This window comes from Dasypus novemcinctus, chromosome 13 (genome assembly GCF_030445035.2).
Source record: "Dasypus novemcinctus isolate mDasNov1 chromosome 13, mDasNov1.1.hap2, whole genome shotgun sequence".
NCBI classification, from domain to species: Eukaryota; Metazoa; Chordata; class Mammalia; order Cingulata; family Dasypodidae; genus Dasypus; species Dasypus novemcinctus.
In genome coordinates this window covers 12,566,125-12,584,851 of record NC_080685.1, presented here as the reverse complement: position 1 = coordinate 12,584,851, position 18,727 = coordinate 12,566,125, and the positions used below count along the sequence as shown (strand labels likewise).

Below are 18,727 nucleotides of genomic sequence, written 5' to 3'. Positions count from 1 at the left end.
AGTCAGGTACAAGCTTTATTGGGCCTTATGGACAGGAGAGAATCTCTGATGGTGGCAGTTCAGGGAATGAAGATAGCGCTCCAATAAGAGATGAGAAGATGAGGAGTGGTATATAAAGGGTTTCAGAACAAGGACATCCCATCGGGTTCAAGAACAGAGTTCCTGCTAGGGTGAAGCATACACAAGGGGTGTGGTGAGGTTTCCACTGTGCTGTGGGAAGGACATTTACCAAGGACGTTTACTGCTTTGGGAAGATGGTACTTTATGATACCATCTATGCCTTTTCTCCCTTCTGGGGGCAGTGGTTGTTGACCTTTAACTAATGTCTGGGTCACACAGGTGCTACTTGCTGAGGACTTAGGGGGTAGGCCCTGGATCCCCACACTACTCTGTTTAGTCTATATTCAATTAAATCAATGTTTTCTGTGTCTGTTCCCACCTTTAGGCCCTGATTCGAAGGCCGCCTCAAAGAGTCTTCCTCAGTCTCTTTATTGTTTTTGGTTAAAGATTTGTTTATTAATTTATTCCCACCCCATTGTTTGTGATCACTGTCTCTTCTCTGTGCTGTTCATTGTGTGCTCTCTGTGTCTGTCTGTCTTCTTTCAGGAGGCACCGGGAACTGAACCCAGGACCTCCCATGTGGGAGGGAGGCACTCAATTGCTTGAGCCACATGTATTCCCTGCTCATGTCTCTCATGTCTCATCATTGTGTCTCCTCCTTGCATCATCTCATTGCGTCTGCTTGCTGCTCCAACTTGTCATGTCAGGTCGCTGTCTTGCTTGTCTTCTTTAGGAAGCACCAAGAACTGAACTGAACCTGCTGGAGGCGGGTGCCCAACTGCATAAGCCACAGCTGCTCCCCTGTATTTTTTTTTTTTTTTTTTTTTTTATGGTACTGGGACCTCATATGTGGGAGACTGGCATCTAGCCACTGAGCTACATCAGCTCCCTGGCTTCTGCGATTGCTTTTAAAATTGTACCCTCTATAAAAATGTGCTTCTTCTCTTCTCCCTTTTTCTACTTTATTTTTCTTCACAACGCTTACCCATTCTATTATCTCACTTTACATATTCATTTTGTTTACTACCTGATTCCCCACCAGAATGTAATTTCAATAAGAACATGTATTTTGGTCTGTATTATTCAATGATTCATCATTAGTTCCTAAAACAGGGTCTGAAACATTCTCCCACTGAATAAATATTTTTTGTTGCATTTGAACTCAAGGCTTATCTCCTTCTCCCAGGGTTACCTGGAGTTCTGGGCATGCACCTGATGGGGAGGGCATTCGAGCCTCAGTCGTTCTGATGTGAGTTTTACTGCCATCAGCTGAATTGTTGACTCAGCTGGCATCTCAGGGATGGAGGTTTTCCCAGGTGATCTTTGGAGATAGGGCGGCACTCTCGTGTGCTCTCCTAACATCCGCTGGGAGTCCTCAGTCACTCTCTCTCAGCGTCTTCCGTGCCTCTACCTGGGAGCATTGGAGAAGAAGCTTGCTCTCTGGGAGGCTGGGGATAGCAGTCTGTGGTGAGGAGAAGTGAGAGAATTGCCTCAGGTCCTATCAACCCCTATCAACCGAGACTTGCTTTGTCAAAGGTCTTTCTCCTGAAGCTGTACTGCTCAGAGGTTTGCATGACGGTGATTCTGGAGCTTTGCTGTTTTCTGAGTAAAATCTGGGAAGCCAGGGGAAAAGTTCACTTGGGCTCTGGAATACCCTTGGTCTCCAGCCCAGCCCCAGAGGGGTAGGACTTGTTTGCTCCTCCAGGCTATGGACTGTGCCTGTCTGGGATAGGAAAGCCTTGGCTCAAGATCCAGGCTTCCTTTATATCCTGCTCTTCGGTATTCTTTGGAAAATCAGAAGGCATTTCTCTCAAGACTGTGGTCTCAGCATGAAATTTAAAAGCCCATTTTAAAAAAACCCAAACCTAGAATGGCTTTCTCTGGTCTCTTTCTTGAAATGACCCTTTCTTGGGGCAGTAAGTAGCTCAGGATCTTGTTTCAGAAGGCATGGGGGTAGAGGAGGATCTTAGAATAGAAAGGAATGGGGGCGGGGGTTGGTATGCACATCTTCCTATTACATATTATATTTATTTAAGAACAAAACAGCTGAAATGATAGGTGAAACATATCCCTTATCATTCCCTTTCTAATTTCTGCAATGAAATTCTACTTCTTTATTTGCTCTCTGAAGAATGGATTTTGAATATTCTATATATCCTTTCTGTGAAAATGTGAGCCCAGTATTAATTTTAAATAGCTGTGCTTCCAGCCAAACTTGTTCTTAATATCTCTAGTGAGCAGTTGTCTGAGATAGTCCCATTTGTTCCAAGGTGCTTGAAAGGCTGATTTGGTTTTGAAGTTTACAGCTAACATCCGCTGAACTTGGGCCTAATCTTTCCATGTGTACCTCCAGTCTTTCACACGTAATGACTTCCAAGCTTCATTTAACTTGATTCATATGAAACAATCAGAACTCTCAGGGTAGGGTAGCTGGAAAAAAGGAAAGGCTTGTCTCTCTGCTTTTGATATTCTGCCACGTTGTTGGTGCACCACTTTAGTTGGCATTTTAGTGATATTATACTGAACATTTTTTTCAAAGGCACATTTAGAGTACCTACTTAGGAAAAATGTGGGTCAGATGGGAATGAAGCACAAAATAGAATTTCCACTTAATAGACCAATTCATAAGTGGGGCCAAATGCTATCAATTCTTTGTTTATTCCCTGGTAATTTGATGCAAATCAGATTGGAAGTTTGCCACTCCCTGCCCAAAGAGCTTTTTTAAAAAGAAATATTACAAGGAAACTGAAGCCCAGGAAATTTATGTAATTTTTTAATCTCACTTTAAAAACTTTTATTAAATTATACACTGTGTCAAAGTGAAACTGAGAGTTACTGACTAAAAAAGAAATTTGATAGCAAGTAAAGGTATTTAATATATATTTTAATTCCATATATAGTACTCCTAAGTTATTTTGCAAAATGATTGATGGCAATCAATCTTGCATGTTAAAGTAGGAAAAGGAAAAGTGTATACTTATTAAACAAATAGATTGGCAGACAAATTAATTGACTGATTCTGGCAGAATTTTCCCAGAAAGTTCAAGAAGGCAGAATATGCTACACAGATATTTTTAATGTGAGCTGTACGTATTTTCTATTCATAGTTAATGATCACATGTCCTGTGAAAGACAAATCATTTGAGTCAAGTTTGCAGACTACAGCCTTTTATTTGGGACACCAAAATTTAGCTGCTGCAAAGTAAGCGACAATGGCAGTAGCTTCAGGGTTGTGGGGATGGCAAAGGAGTTTTATGGACATAGAAAGGAAAATACCTTGACTTCTATTGACTGGACCAGGGTTTGTCCATCTCACAGGGGCCAGTTTAGGGCAGGCAGGCTTTATTTTGTATTGGCTTAATTGTAATGAAGTAGGAGCTTGATTGACTATCTGGGCTAGCTGCCTTGGTGGGCATTTCAAATTTCAAACTATAAAGAGTAAGCTACAGAGGGCATGTTTTTTGACTCTGTTGTTTTTGGCTCTGAGATGGCCCAGGATTTTATCACACCTTTCCTTATTATTCATGCTAGGAAATGCTACTTCCCAAGAATTCTTAGAGCAATCTCCCCCCTTTATTGGGAAAATATTCGAAGCTATACTTGAAAGCTTGTAGCTTCCAAGATTAATGCCAATCACATTTTATTCAAAAGCCTTTGTCTTTGTTCTTTTCAACCACAAGTAGTTAATCAACATTAGCAGTTGATTGCCTTTTGTGTATCTAATTAAATTGTATTAAGATAAAATGGACATTCTTGACCAAATTACATTTGTGTACTTTTAAAAATATTTCAATTCAATTTAATTTGATTCTTAGCTACTTTGTCAAGATGTACTACAAAACAGAAAAAGTGTTTTATAAATCATTGTTGAAACCATTAATTCATATTGGTTAAACATTCATTATGCCAGAAAATAAATAAGGTGAAGTCTATGAATTTCAAGATAGGTCTACTTATTTTCACTGTATAAGATGGTTTAAAGTACAACAGAGGTGGAAATACAAAAGATTTTAATGAAGTGTAAGTTAGTAACTTTTATTTGGATTTGGGTATTATCCATATAAAAGAACCTCCTTAGGTTTCAAATCCTTTCTTGCACAGTTTTGAAAAGCAAGTAAAATACATTGTTGTCTACATATGAAAATGAGTGTGAACTTAACTTCTGTGCTATTTAAAATCAATGTATGCAAATGCCTCTCCATGGGTTTTCATTGCTGTCACAGATTAAAGTAACCCTAAAGGAAAGTCTATATTTAGAAAATTAAGAGAGATGTATATGTGATTATTTTCCAGCTTCACACATTAGTAGAGTTTGTCCATAAATTTGATTTGGAAAGACATCCTTTCCTACCTTCCACCTTTCAAAAGCACCTCCCCATTCCATCTGAGAGATTGCTGGAAATTCTACCATTAGAACTGGTTGCCAAGGGAAGGATCATTCCACTTTTAGAATGTACATATTTTTCATTGGTATTATGGACTTTTAGCAATTATCCACAGATGACTATCAATTACTTTGTCATATTTTTATCATATCAGCTTTGTGACAGCCAGGTGGGATCAGGGCCACTGGAAAGCGAGAAAAGAAGGTTATGTGTTATCTTTATTATTATTATTATTTAGTTTTTTAAAAATCCATTTTATCGATACTTATTCATAAAACATACAATCCATACAAAGTGTACAATCAGTAGTATTTTGTATAATCAGAGTTGTGCATGCATCACTTCAATCAATATTAGGGTGTTTTCATTACTCCAATAATAATAATAATGAAAAGCAAACAAACAAAAAACTCTACCCCTTGATAATCACCTCTCAATCTCCCTATCCTTTCCCTGCCGTAAAACCCTGCTATTCTGTTTCCATTTCTCTAATTTATTTGTTTTTATATTTTGTATAGATGGGCTCAAACCATATATAGTACTTTTATCTAATTTCTTTCACTTAGTATATTTCCTTTTTTTACCCTCATTAGAAGGTTATTAATATATTACTGTGCATTACTGTCCATAGTTTGCTTTGATTGTATTTTTGCCTGATATTGACATCTTGTAACATTAGTGTACATTTGTTCTGTTTCAAAGAAAAACAGTATTATATATGCACTATTACCCATACTCACATGAGGTTTTGCTATGCTTTGCTGCTTTGACAACTGTAGATTTGTAATATGTTTCAGTGTCAGGCAGTAAATGCCCTCTGACTTTGCTCTTCTTTTTTAGGATATTTTTGGCCGCTTGGTCCCCTTTCCATTCCAAATAAATTTGATAATTGCCTTTTATATTTCTGTAAAGTTGGCTGTTGAAATTTTGATAGGTATTGCATTATATCTATAAATCAGTTTGGATAGGATTGACATCTTCAGGATATTTAGTCTTCCAATCCATGAACATGGAATGTCTTTCCATTTGTTTAGATCTTCTTTGATTTCTTTTAGCAGTGTTTTGTTATTTTCTGGATACATGTCCTTTACATCTTTGGTTAAATTGAAACCTAGGTATTTGAGTCTTTTCTTGCTATTGTAAATGATTTTTCCCCCTGATTTCCTCCTCAGATTGTTCAATACTTGTGTATAGAATCACTACTGATTTTTGCATGTTGATCTTGTATCCTGTCACTTTGCTAAGCTTATTTATGAACTCAAATAGCTTTTTAATAGATACTTCAGAATTTTCTGATTATAGGATCGTGCCATCTGTGAATAGTGAGGGTTTTACTTCCTCTTTTCCAATTTGGATGCCTTTTTTTTTCATGTCTAATTGCCCTAGCTAGAACTTCTAGCACAATGTTGAATCCACTGTGGTGGATCCTTATCTCTTTCCCAATCTCAGAGGGAATGATTTCAACCTTTCTCCATTGAGTACGATATTAGTTGTGGGTTTTCATATATGCCCTTTATCATATTGAGGAACTTTCCTTTAGTCCTATCTTTAGAAGTGTTTTTATCAATATAGGATGCTGGATTTTGTTCAATGCCTTTTCTGTATCATATGTGCTATCTTGAGTTGGGTGAGTGTGGTGGAGGCACAGTCAGACTGGATGAGGGAGAGAATTTAGAGGTGGGAAGATGAGAGTACGAAAGACTGAGCTATTTATCTTTGTTCCTAAAATTCCTTCTAGCAAATAGTGTTAAACTTGGAATTTAGATTGTGCTAGTCTTATCACCTGACTATGCATTTGAAATACATTGTGAGCTCTTTCTTGAACAAAATATTTTCTGAAGGAGAACTTATTTATAGGGTTGTGCTTACAGTTTCCAGATTTGCTTGTCTATTAGGGACCAGAATTCTAAAAAATATAACGATTTGTATGAGTGGTTAAAAAATCTCCTGTGGCTTCTGTATTAAAAAAAGAAGAAAAGAAAAAAAATATAATATTGCTCATTGCCTATCCATATATGGTTCTGATTTTTTAAAAAATGAGATTTCATGTCTATAAATTTTACTTCTGAATGCAAGTCAAATGACATAAGCCTATAATTAGCCATAATTGTTGCAACTGCTAGACCAATCTAATTTACTTAAACAAAATTTTCTAAAATTTGCTTGTAGATAAATTAGTTATAAAATGAGATGTTTAATATTGATATAGGAGTAATTGAGGTAAAGCCAATGGGATTCAACCTTAAAAAATTATTTATTGCCGAAATACATTGATTCATTCAACAAATTTTATTGAATGCCTACCATGTATTGGTCACTATTTAAGGTATTAGTAGTAGCTATAAACAGATTCCTTGTTGCCAAAGAGCTTTTATCTTATAATGATGGTAGCCATAACCTAGAATAATAAATGAAGAAAGATGATTTTTAGTTTTTTAGTTTGTGTATTTTTTTTCTTGCTTGTTGTCTGTTTTTCTTTATGAGGCATCAAGAGGTAGGCACTCAGCTGCTTGAGCCACATCCATTCCCTGTTCATTTACTTTTTGTTCATTGCTCATTGTTTTTGCTCATTGTCTGCTCATTTTTTGTTTGTTTTCTTTAGAAGGCACGAGGAACTGAACCTGAGACCTTTCATGTGGGAGGCAGGTGCTCAACTGCTTGAGCCACATCCCCTTCCCCAGTTTGTATCTTAAGAGCATTTTCTCATGTTCTGATAATGTGTCTTACCAACGGAATTGTCTGGGGAATTTTCTTTTCTTTTTCACAAGAGGAGAATCTTTGAGATGAAGATGCATGTATATTTATATGAATGCGATAAAGTTAATTATTTGAACAACTCTATTTTGAAAGACTGCTATCTGCCCAGAACTGTTGTGAGCATAATGGCAGTTAGTAAAATGGACCGGAAGCAGATTCTGACCTCAGGAGGCTTACATTGTAATTATAGAGAATGTAACAAAGGCAGAAGAATGGAAGAGAAGCAGCTCTGAAATAGACTTTGTGCCAGTCTAAGTAGATAAATGAAATGAGACAATGTTTATGCTAGGGGTTGGGGCAGTGCCATCACCTTAGCCCTTTGATATGTGCATTGAAAATTTAGTATTTTCAATTTTAGAATTCTTCCAAAAGAATAAAACTTAACCCATTACATTACCATCTTGCTCCAACTCTAGAGTATGGAAGTGTTCTCTTTCTTTCCATTTAAAAAGTCCATTAAAATCTAGGCCAAGATAATATATTTGATCATTACCTAGCTGAGACTTTCTCCACTTCCTTGCTTCTGTCTTATTTGGAGGCTCCAAATAATAAAAATAGGCAGGCAATAGAGAAATAAATTAAAAATACATTAAATTTCCCTATAGAATAGTAAACAGTGTCTAAGCGGATTCATTGATTTATGAAATAAAAATTAATATTACATTCAAAAGTTGAGGAAAGATGAGGATGTTAAGAGAAATCTAAAATGTTTTAATAGGTAACCAATATTTTGATAAAGTCTGTATAGGAGCCTCAAAGCCTTTTAGGAACATGTGATAAGTCCTCCAGTTTGGCAGATAGGTAAGTTGTCACATTTCTCTAGGTGAGAGAAAGAAAACCTAGAGATCATGTGGCTCTTCCACCCAGTCATTTACTAGCTCAAGTGACAGGAGCCCAAGCTTCCTGACTGCTGCTTTACCAGTGGTTACCACTGTGATTTATGGACTAGAGTTACGTGGGGTCATGTAAAAGACTAGTACAGGGAATTTAAAATCTTCACTTTTGTAAAATGATAACTTACATTTTTCTTTTGCTTTGCTTTGTAGTTACCAGCTGACAAGTGGATACAAGCCTGCTCCAATGGACCTTAGCTTTATCAAACTCACCCCATCTCAGGAAGCAATGGTGGACAAATTGGCCGAAAATGCTCATAATGTGTGGGCTCGAGATCGAATCAGGCAGGGGTGGACTTATGGTATACAGCAGGTACACAAGGAACTTCAGAGTTCTACAGCATGTAACCCACTCGTGTGGGAATCAGCATAATTAGTAACAAGAGAGATAATGTGACAACTGCTTTAAGAGTCATAGAGAATATAACTGATATTGTACACGTGCAGAAAACCCCTCTTTCGTGCTGGACTCAAGAAACTAGATGACCATAACTCTGGGTGTTACCATGAAAGAGACACATTTGTTAGACTGTGGCTATTACTAGAACTGTGATTTAGAATGTGGTTTTTAATCATTTCTGTCTCAGATTCTTAGGGGAAACTGGAAATATAAGAAGAGTGAAATAAAATAATAATAAGACTGGTCCACAATCCCCTTGTTCCAAACCTTTGGGGCCAGATGTATTTCTGAATTCAGGTGCTTTTTGTTTTTTAGAATGGTGGTTTACCGATACAGCACATATTACATTTCACCTTTAGTGGGACAGTAGACTCTAAATTAATATTTGTTTGGCAGACATAGAGATGGTCATTCCAGAAAGAATAAAGACTGTGCACAGCCTCCTACCTGTTCAGATAAGGTTTTGCCACCAAATGAGTTTTCATTAAAGTTAGAAGCAGCCCGACGTGTTCAGTGTTTTCTGGATTTTAGAATCAGAGACAGATGGTCACGGGTTTCTGTTAGTGGTGGTGCTTGTGGGAACAGCTGACAGTAATTGCCATGCATTGAGGCAGCACAGAAGAGGGCGTCAGAGCACATTTTGGTCTTGCCTCCTAGTGTTTGTGTGATCTTGGAGAAACTACTTAAATACTCTGTGCCACTGCTTTCCTTGTCTGTGAGTTAGTTAACTTCATTTAATAGCTTCTGTCAGTGAAAAGCTTACGGTGGAGCCTGGCACCCAACTGAGACTATATAATAAGTAGCTCTTACTACTCCATGCTGGTCACTATGCCCAGAGTCTTAGATGTCTCTTCTTCTTTAACTTTCATAACCCCATGAAGGATGAACAAGTCTTATTCCCAATTCTCATACTATGTACATGCAGCCTTCAAGCAGTGTATGCAAGGATGCACGGTTTGTGGGGGCAGAGCTGGCGTTTGGACCTTCTGACACCAGGAGCCAAGGCTTTTGTACTGCTGCAATACACTGCCTCTTGCTGGGACATGCTGAAATGTCCTTATAAAAGATTTTCAAGAATGAAAGGAGAGTTACTTATAGGCTTGGAATATGGTTCAAGATAAAGCTTGAAAGTTAGTTTGAAAAATTTACTTCACTTTCTACTCCAGTGACTTTTGTCATTTAGAAGAAAAAAGAAAACTTGAATAGCTTTGACTTACGTCATAAAATCATACAGTTTTGTATGTTGAATTGGTTAAATTGATGGGAATGTCAATGCTAAATCTGTTTAAGCTTGTGTGTATGTGTGTGTGTTTTAAGCTGAACCTTATACTACAGAGGCAAAATGAATAAGGAGTCTATTGGTTCTCTTGAAAGGGAACTTCTATCAGGCAAACCAGGATTTCCATGATGCCTGCCTCTTCCTGGTGGCTGCCCTTCCCTGGACATGTGGGTCCTCCTCATCATAAAAAGTCAAGGCTCTGTCTGAGCCAGTGGAAGCTGTCATTTGACCTGTTCTTCATTCCCTCTCAGCTTCCTCCATCCCTCCACCACGTCCCCCACTGACATAGCAGGTGTTTACCAGACTATTTGAATGAGCACGCTCCTTAATTTTTCTTCACTTTCATGTTTATCGTACTCTAGCACAGAGTTCTTCCTTAATTTATCTTCTTATACTTGGTATTATATAAACTCGAGGGCAGGAGTTTGCTTACATTAACTCTTCTCTGTCTCTCTAGCACAGCTGAACTCAAACGTTAGTGTGCATGGAACCACTTGAGCAAGTCCTTTTAACACTCAACTTCCCAGGATAACATTTCCAGAGAGGCTACAGAGTTTCTATATAGGAAAAGTTGGGAAACAGTAATCATGTTGGAAGAGAGAAACATTGGGCAATATGTTTTGAAACTGCATTGGCAGTGCATACACTTGGCTTATAATTGTTTATTTTGGGGTGCTTTGGAGTGGTACTGAAGGAAATTCTCCAGAGTACCCACTCTCAGTGCTATCCCAATGAGCTTTCCAAAAGATTTTAACTCTGGGTGTCAATAGACCACATTTGGAAAGTCCTTATAGGTTTTTAGAACAGATATGCTGAACGGAACAGTGGGAGGAAGGAAAGAGTTTCCTTACTGTGGTCCACCAGAACAACCTGTCTACCCCCCTAGCCAATTTTCATTAGAAGGTGTAGGCATATCCAGCCTCCCAACTCCTCTTATGATCACGTAAATTGAGAACTGATTGTACTTCTTGAAATATGGAGACTTTGATAAATAATACAGCAGGGTCTCAGTTAGTATTTGGAAATAATTTCTCAAGTGGTGGTGCTCTAGAGGATTGGAGGAGTGAAGGGGAATCCACCATTCCAGAGAAAGTCAGTTTTGTACTTCTAAAATTGGGCATCCTTTTGCCAAGATAGTAAGATAGCCTCTCCTCCCTTTTTGACAATAGCACTTTAACAACATTTACCTTTAGATCCTATTTTATAATAAATGACTATTATAATTTTGAGTTTCATAGTCATTTTAGTACTCCTCCTATCAATTTTACTAGTGGATGGAGCCAACTTAATTCCTATTTTTCAAACTCTTTGAGAGTGCCTCTCTTGAACACACTGGGTTATCTCTGCAGAAGGGAAAGCAGTCTTATGTTGTTCCTTGACTCCTAATCACCGAGGAATGGCCAGTACTAATTTGGCTCTTCTTGTAAGAAAGGCTTGTCAGTGAACTGAAACAGGAAATTACATGTTCTGTAAGTTAGCCCTTGCCTTGTGACCATGCCATGTGGCAGATGGTTAAAGACACCTTCGAGGTTGTTTTTTTGTTGTTGTTGTTATTGTTTTACTCTCCTTTCCTATGGAGAGAGCTAGTTTTAAATTGATACACTCATTTATCTTTAATATAGATAGTTTAATATAGATAACCAGGGAGTTAGGAAAGGCAATTTTAATCCTGGGAGATAACTTTGATTTGGTAGCTTTCTCATTTCCAAGAACCATTGGCATCGCTTTGATGTGCACCTTTTTTCCTTCTTGTAGGATGTAAAAAATAGAAGAAACCCGCGCCTTGTTCCCTATGCTCTCCTAGATGACCGCACCAAGAAGTCAAATAAAGACAGCCTCCGGGAGGCTGTGCGGACGTTGCTGGGATATGGGTACAGCCTGGAAGCTCCTGATCAAGATCATGGTATTTTTTTTTTTAACTGTGCTCACCTCTGGTTGCAAAATCATGGCGTAACCAAATGAGTAAATAAAATGGGAAGTACTAAGTAGAGTACTCTGGTACGTCCCAGTTAGGGCAGCGGTTTAGAGTAGTTTTCTTTTCTCCTGCCCCAGGGCACCTGAAGCACTAGAATCTTCTCTCAGTGTGGCTTCAGTACTGTAGTGGTTCTGTGCCAGGAAGGAAGGCTTAGCTTCTGGAAACTGAGCTGAATAGGAGCCCCTTAACCAATCCTAATTACTTGCTCCCACCCCCACCCAAGGCCAGCCTTCCTTCAAAAGTGCTGATTTCAGTTGATTAAAGTTCTGAACCTGTGGTAGGATTTAGTACTTTCCAAAATCCCACCATTATTTATAGTTCTATGTATAGGAGATATTAATTAATGCACTATTTTGCTTTATGGAAAATCATTAAAGTAGTCATTCAATAAATATGTGTTGGATAAATGGAGTTTTAAAGATTCTTTGAAAACAAGTTTCTCTTAAATAACACCTTTAAAGATTATGGTTTAAAATGCTTGACTCCTTAATCCTTTGTTCATATGGTTTAAATGTTATCAATACCCATCTTTTAAAATTGGAAAAAGTGAAATGAGGATTGTGTTTTAATTCTTGTTCCTATATTTTTTGACAAATTTTTTTAAGTCTCCTCCGAAGACCCTGTAATGACTAATATGATGAGTATGATACCTGTGCTGAGTAATGAATCTAGATCGTAAAGTAATAATAGTGAATATTTATATCCTGCTCATCATGTGCAGCAAATGTTTCTATGACCTTTACAGTTACTATTTAATCCTCACATCCTCTATGAGGATGTCACTTGTATTCTACTCATTTTATAGTATAGGAAACTGAGATTCAGAGACTTCTGTGTTTTCCATTTTACAAAGTATTGGGTGCAGGATCCCAAGCCCAGGCACCTAACTCCAGAGTTTAGTCCTTTAATTGAGTGAGTCTGTCTAGTATGGAATATGTTCTTAAAGCTATTATATTTTTAAGGTGAGGTATGAAGTTACACAGTAAAATGCACAGATCCTAAGTGTTCCATCAGCTTTATTTATAAAAGGACTACCACCCAACACAACTTAGCAAACCTCTCCATCATCCCAGAAAGTCTCCCCTCCTCCTTTCCTGGCAACACCCTATTCTCCCACCTTTTGACTTTTGTCAAAAGATTAATTTTGCCTCTCCTTGCACTTTGTATGATTGGAATCATTACAATATGTATTTTTTTTGGTAGCTGACTTCTTTTGTTCCTCATAATGTTTTTGCAACCATATATGTTGTTATACATTATCACAGAAATTATTGCTGAGTAGGATTCCGTTGTTTCAGTATGCTACAATTTGTTTATCCATTCTCCATTGATGATAATGTGGGTTGTTTCATGTTTTTGTCTATTATGAATAAAGCTGTTATAAATGTTCTATACAACCCTTTGGGTAGAGTTAGGCTTTTATTTCTTGGAGTGAATACGTAGGAGTATAATTGTTGGATCAAAGGATAGATAGGTGCTTAACTTTCTAAGCAACTTCTAAACAGTTCTACAAATTATTCTCCCATAACCAATATATGAGGGGTTGAGTTCCCACATCCTGACCAAGAATTGCTAGTTAGTCTTTCTAATTTTAGCCACTCTTTGATTGGTGTGAGATGCTAACTTGTTGTGCTTTTAATTTGCACTTTCTTCATGAATAATAATTTTGATGCTTTTCTTGTGCTTATTAGCCATAGGTATATCTTCTTTTGTGGAATTTATGTTCAAATCTTGTGTCCATTTTAAGCATTGGGTGGTTTTTCTTTGGTTTGTTTTCTTTTCATTGAATTGTAAGTGCTCTTTATATATATTTTGGAAATGAGCACTACATCAAATATTGCAAATGTTTTCTCCCAATTAGTGGCTTGCTTCATTTCTTAATGAGGTCTTTCAGAGAGCAAAATTCTTAATTTTAATTAAGTCCAACTTATCTTTTTTTTTTTTGCTTTATGGTTGTGTTTTGTGCTCTAAAAAATCTTTGCTTATGCAAAAAAGAACACAAAGATTTCCTTCTATGTTTTCTTCCAGAAGTTTTATTATTTGAGCTTCCACATTTAGGTTTATGATCCATTTTGAGTTAATTTTTGTGTATGATGTGAGATAAGGGTCAAGGTTCGTTATTTTCTTTTTTTTTGTCTACAGTTTTTTAGCTGTTCCCACACCATTGGTTGAAAAAATTATGCTTTCCCCATTAAAGTACTTTGGCACCTTTTTCAAGTATCTGTTGACCAGATATTCATGAATCTTTCTGGGCAATCTACTTGTCCCATTGCTACTTTATAATAAATTTCAAAATCAGTTGGTATATATCCTTCAACTTTTTTCTTCTTTTTTAGAGGTTTCTTTGCTCTTCTGTTTCCTTTTCATTTCTTTATACATTTTAGAGTCAACTCAGTTTGATTTTGATTGGAATTTCTAGATCAATTTTGAGGGAATTGACAATAAATTTTGTCATCCAGTTCATGAACATGGTATATCTCTCAATTATTTAGGCCTTCTTTAATTTATCTCAGCATTACTTTGTAGTTTTCAGTGTAGAGGTCTGGCACATCATTTGTAAGACTTATTTGCTATTTCTGTTACTTTTGCAAATGAGATTCGTTTTCATTTCATATAATTTTCCAATTGTTCATTATTAAAATGAAAAACAGTCATTATTTGTATATTGATGTTGTATCCTGTGACTTGACTAAATTTATCATTTCAGAATTTTTTATAGATTCAGTTTTCTATATACATACTCATGAGTTCTGAAAAAAAAAGGCAATTTCACTTTTTTCCTTTATAATTTTCCAATGCCTGCATTTTCTTTTTGACTTAATGAACTGGTAAAGATTTCATTACAAGGTTGAATAGAAGTGGTGAGAGATTATTGGCATCTTATTCCAAATTAGAAAGAAGAAAGTTTAAATGTCTTTTTCATTATATATTTATATTAACTATGGTTTTTTTGTAGATGCCTTTTATTACATTGAAAAATGTTCTTTCTGTTCCTTCTTTGCTAAGAACTTTTATCACAAATGGGGTATTGAATTTTGTCAAATACTTTTTTTTTGCCATATTTTGAGAAGATTATATATTTCTCCTTTATTCTTTTAATATCCTGAATAACTGATCTTTTAAGATGTTTTATATAAACTTTGCATTTCTAGGATAATTATAGTGAGTCATTGTTGTATTATCCTTTTATATATTTTTATATAGCTAGATTCTCTTTGCTAATATTTCATTAAGGATTTTTTCATCTATGTAATATTGGTGTGTAATTTCCTTTTCTTGTCTTGTTTTTGTCAGTTTTGATATCTGTGTAATGCTGGCCTCATAAGAGTTCATTATAGCCAATATCCAAGAGAGGGAGTATATTTAACCTATCCAAGGAAATGTTCCATACATGATAGATGATTTTTTTTTTAATGAATTGTAGTTAAATTTTAGAGACATTATTGGTTAAGGACAAAACATGTACTCAATTTCTTCTGATATATTCATTTTTACAGAGAATTTTATTCCAACATGATGCTGGACATACAAGATATTATTTTGATACCATACAGTATTTTATACTGATTACAACTATTTACAACTATGTTATAATTTCATCTTTCTAACACTCCTGTGGAACAACGTGTTACTGCCATATAGTTACATACTTTCTTGTGAATTATTTGAATTTCCAAGTGGAAAGGAAAGGAGTTTCTATAGTATGAAATCCATGTTTGGGTTTCATGTCACCTCCATGAAATTATCCTCATGTCCATTTGGTTTTATCGCATAGTTACTGAACACCTTCTGTGCCCACTTCTGGGGATTCAAGAGTATATAAGATAGTTTTTGTCTACAGGTAGTTGTCAATGTAAGCAAGGAAGGTAGACTAAATTACCAACACTACTATATAGTGTAAGAATTATACCCAACTGTGGCATCACAGAGGTCTTAACTCAGCCAGGTGGTGTGAGGGAAATCTCAAGGAGGGTGAGATATTAGTTATCAATTACTGTGTGAAAAATTACTCCAAACAACTAGATAGAAATACCAGGATGTTGTTATGTATATGGGTATAATGCTATGACTGAAGCTAGAGGGAAACAGGATTAAACATTTCATTTTTTTAATGGGATAAACTTGAGTGTATTTCTTTATCAAGGGAAAGAACTAGTAGAAGTGGAGAGTAAAAATAAAGGAGAGAGAGAATGAACTTGATGAAGTTTGGTCTCTGAGGAGGTAGGAGGGAATGAAATTCAAAGCATGAGTGAAGATGTTGGCTTTATATAAGAAGGAGAATATCTCTTCCCCTAAAGCTAGAGGGCAAAGATAAGGATTGGAGAGAATGCAGAAGCCTGTGTTCCTGGAGAATCAGGAGGAAACAGAGGGTTTTCCTATTGTCCAGGTACTATTTTCTGGTTGAAATAAAAAATGAGTTTATTTGCTAAGGTGATGGGGAGGGCTAGACTGAGTTAGGAACCTTGAAGCAATAAATATTTCCTGGATATAGAATTATTAGCAGAGAATCTTTCTAACCCCCTCCTCACTGCCTTCTGGCCTTCATGGTCCCTGATGAGAAATTGACTGTTGATCTTTTTGAGGACTGCTTGTATGCCAAGAGGTACTTCTTTCCTGCAGCTTTCAAGATACTGTTTTTGTTTTTTGACAGTTTGATCTAGGTGTGAATCTCTTTAAGTTTCTCCTCCTTAGAATTCATTGACCTTATTGGATGTGTAGATTTTTTTTTTTAATCAAATTTGATAAGTGTTGGACCATTATTTCTTCAGATATTCTTTCTGCCCCTTTCTCTCTCTCTCTCGTTCTCTCTCTCTCGCTCTTATACTTCTGGGACTCCCAGAAACGTTGGAATAGACTTGATGGTGTCCCTCAAGTCTCTGAGGCTCTTAATTTTCTTTCATTTTTTCTTCTTTTTGTTCCTCAGATTGGATAATTTCAATTGAGCTCTCTTCAAGTTCGTTGATTCTTTCTTTTGCTAGCTCAAATATGCTGTTAAGGCCCCAAGTAAATTTTTTGTTTTATTTATTGTACTTTTCCAGAATTTCTGTTTGGCAAGACATCACTCTCATACTTTCTTTTAGTTCATTGGACATATTTAAAATAGTTGATTTTAAATCTTTGTCTAGTAAAGTCAACATTTGGACTGAATTAGTTACAATTTCTATGCACTACTGACTGTTTTACTGTGTTTGGGCCATAGTTTGTTTTGTTGCATCTCTTGCAAATTTCTGCTAGAAAGTAGGCATTAAAAATGATGTAATGTGGGAACTCTGGAATCCCTCCCTTCTCCAGGATTTGTTCCTATTACATGTAATAGTTCTGTTTTTTGTTTTTTGTTTTTCAACTTATGCAGGTAAGTTTAGTGATTAGAACAAAATGGGATAAATTAAGAAAAATTATATATGGGAGATGTCTTACACAAAATAATATATCCTTTTCATGCTGACTATTTTAACAGGGTTTAAAACAAGTGATTATTCTTCAGTCTTCTGAACTAAAATGTTCAGGGTCTATAAAGCCTGGAAATGCAGACCACATATATAGCTGTTTACTGATAATAAATGCTATGTTCAATGCGTTGTTTCTAACAAATAAAAAGGTTGTGCAAAATTGCAATGAACAATGTACACCAAGGCAGCATTTCCATCAATCCTTGTATATACACCTGCATTGCATTGCCTTAGATGATCTGTATCTCTAATTTTTACTGAATAAACTTGTACCTTTAGCATAACTGAGAAAAAGTAATCAAGGGAATTAACTTCATTAAAAAATATATATTGTCTATGTTTCCAGACTTTTTGGCCACCTATATTTTATTTTTTGTAACATTCATCTACTGTAAATTTTATAAACATTTTTATCATTTGTATATATGAAGAAAAAATGGATTCCAGTTATGAGATAATGGAGAAAATAGTAACAAAAACATATCTTCTTGGTTTTCAAATAATTCTATATCAAAATATTTTGCTGAAAATAAAATGACTTTTAATCTATAGATAAAAGATTCTCTGAATGATGTTGAGTATATACTATAAATTTGGTTTTAAAATAGATTTAATTTTATAACAGGTCTTACAATAATTTCAGTAAATCAGGTGCCCCAGAACACAATGTGGAAGTACAACAACTATGTGATGACAATTTAAGGCTCTAAGGGGATAAAGATCTTTTTCAAATACAGAAAGAAATTAAATCTCTATAATGCTACCTCTAAGATCTATTCTCCTTTATAGATTGTAATATTATTGTCAATTTCATATACTTTTATTTTATAAAGAACTCCTACAGAAAGAAATTTCTGAAGGTTTTCCCAGATATATACAGCCACATTTTCTGTCATGCTCACAATATCAGTGAAGTGTAGGGCACATCCAGATCCAGATTCTGGTGATCGAGGGGCTTCCTAATTACCTCCTGCATAAACTCTGTGAGATCATTCATGTTTGTAACCATCCCTGGAACAGGGTCAGTCTCTCTATATACTGTCACCATGGCCATTTGGATTGTTGCATTTCCCAGTTTTTTTTTGTCTTTATTTTTTTTAATGTTATGTTAAAAAAATATGAGTTCCCCATATAGCCCCCATCCCCCTCACCCCACTCCTCCCACATCAACAACCTCTTTCATCATTGTGGTACATTCATTGCATTTGGTGAATACATTTTGGAGCACTGCTGCTCCACATGGATAGTGGTTTACATTGTGGTTTACACTGTTCCCCAGTCCACCCAGTGGGCCATGGCAGGACACACAATGTCCAGCATCTGTCCCTGAAGTACCACCCAGGACAACTCCAAGTCCTGAAAATGCCCCCACATCATATCTCTCCTTCCCTCTCTCTACCCTCAGCAGCTACCATGGCCACTCTCTCCACATTATTGCTCAGAGATTTGCTATGGAGCTGGTGGATTGCACCGAAGGAGACTAATCAGAACACTTGTGCATGCCAACGACAGCCTTCTCTGGAACTCA

General features: G+C 36.3%; 1 protein-coding gene across 1 annotated transcript in view; it reads left to right on the top strand.

Moving 5' to 3' along the window:
* Positions 1 to 18,727, top strand: part of RYR2 (ryanodine receptor 2) — a 735,760-nt gene that overhangs the window by 451,028 nt on the left and 266,005 nt on the right. The window contains exons 24-25 of the mRNA XM_071207362.1: positions 8,249 to 8,408; positions 11,530 to 11,677. Coding sequence (XP_071063463.1) covers positions 8,249 to 8,408; positions 11,530 to 11,677 — 308 coding nt within the window. The remainder of the gene's footprint in view (positions 1 to 8,248; positions 8,409 to 11,529; positions 11,678 to 18,727) is intronic.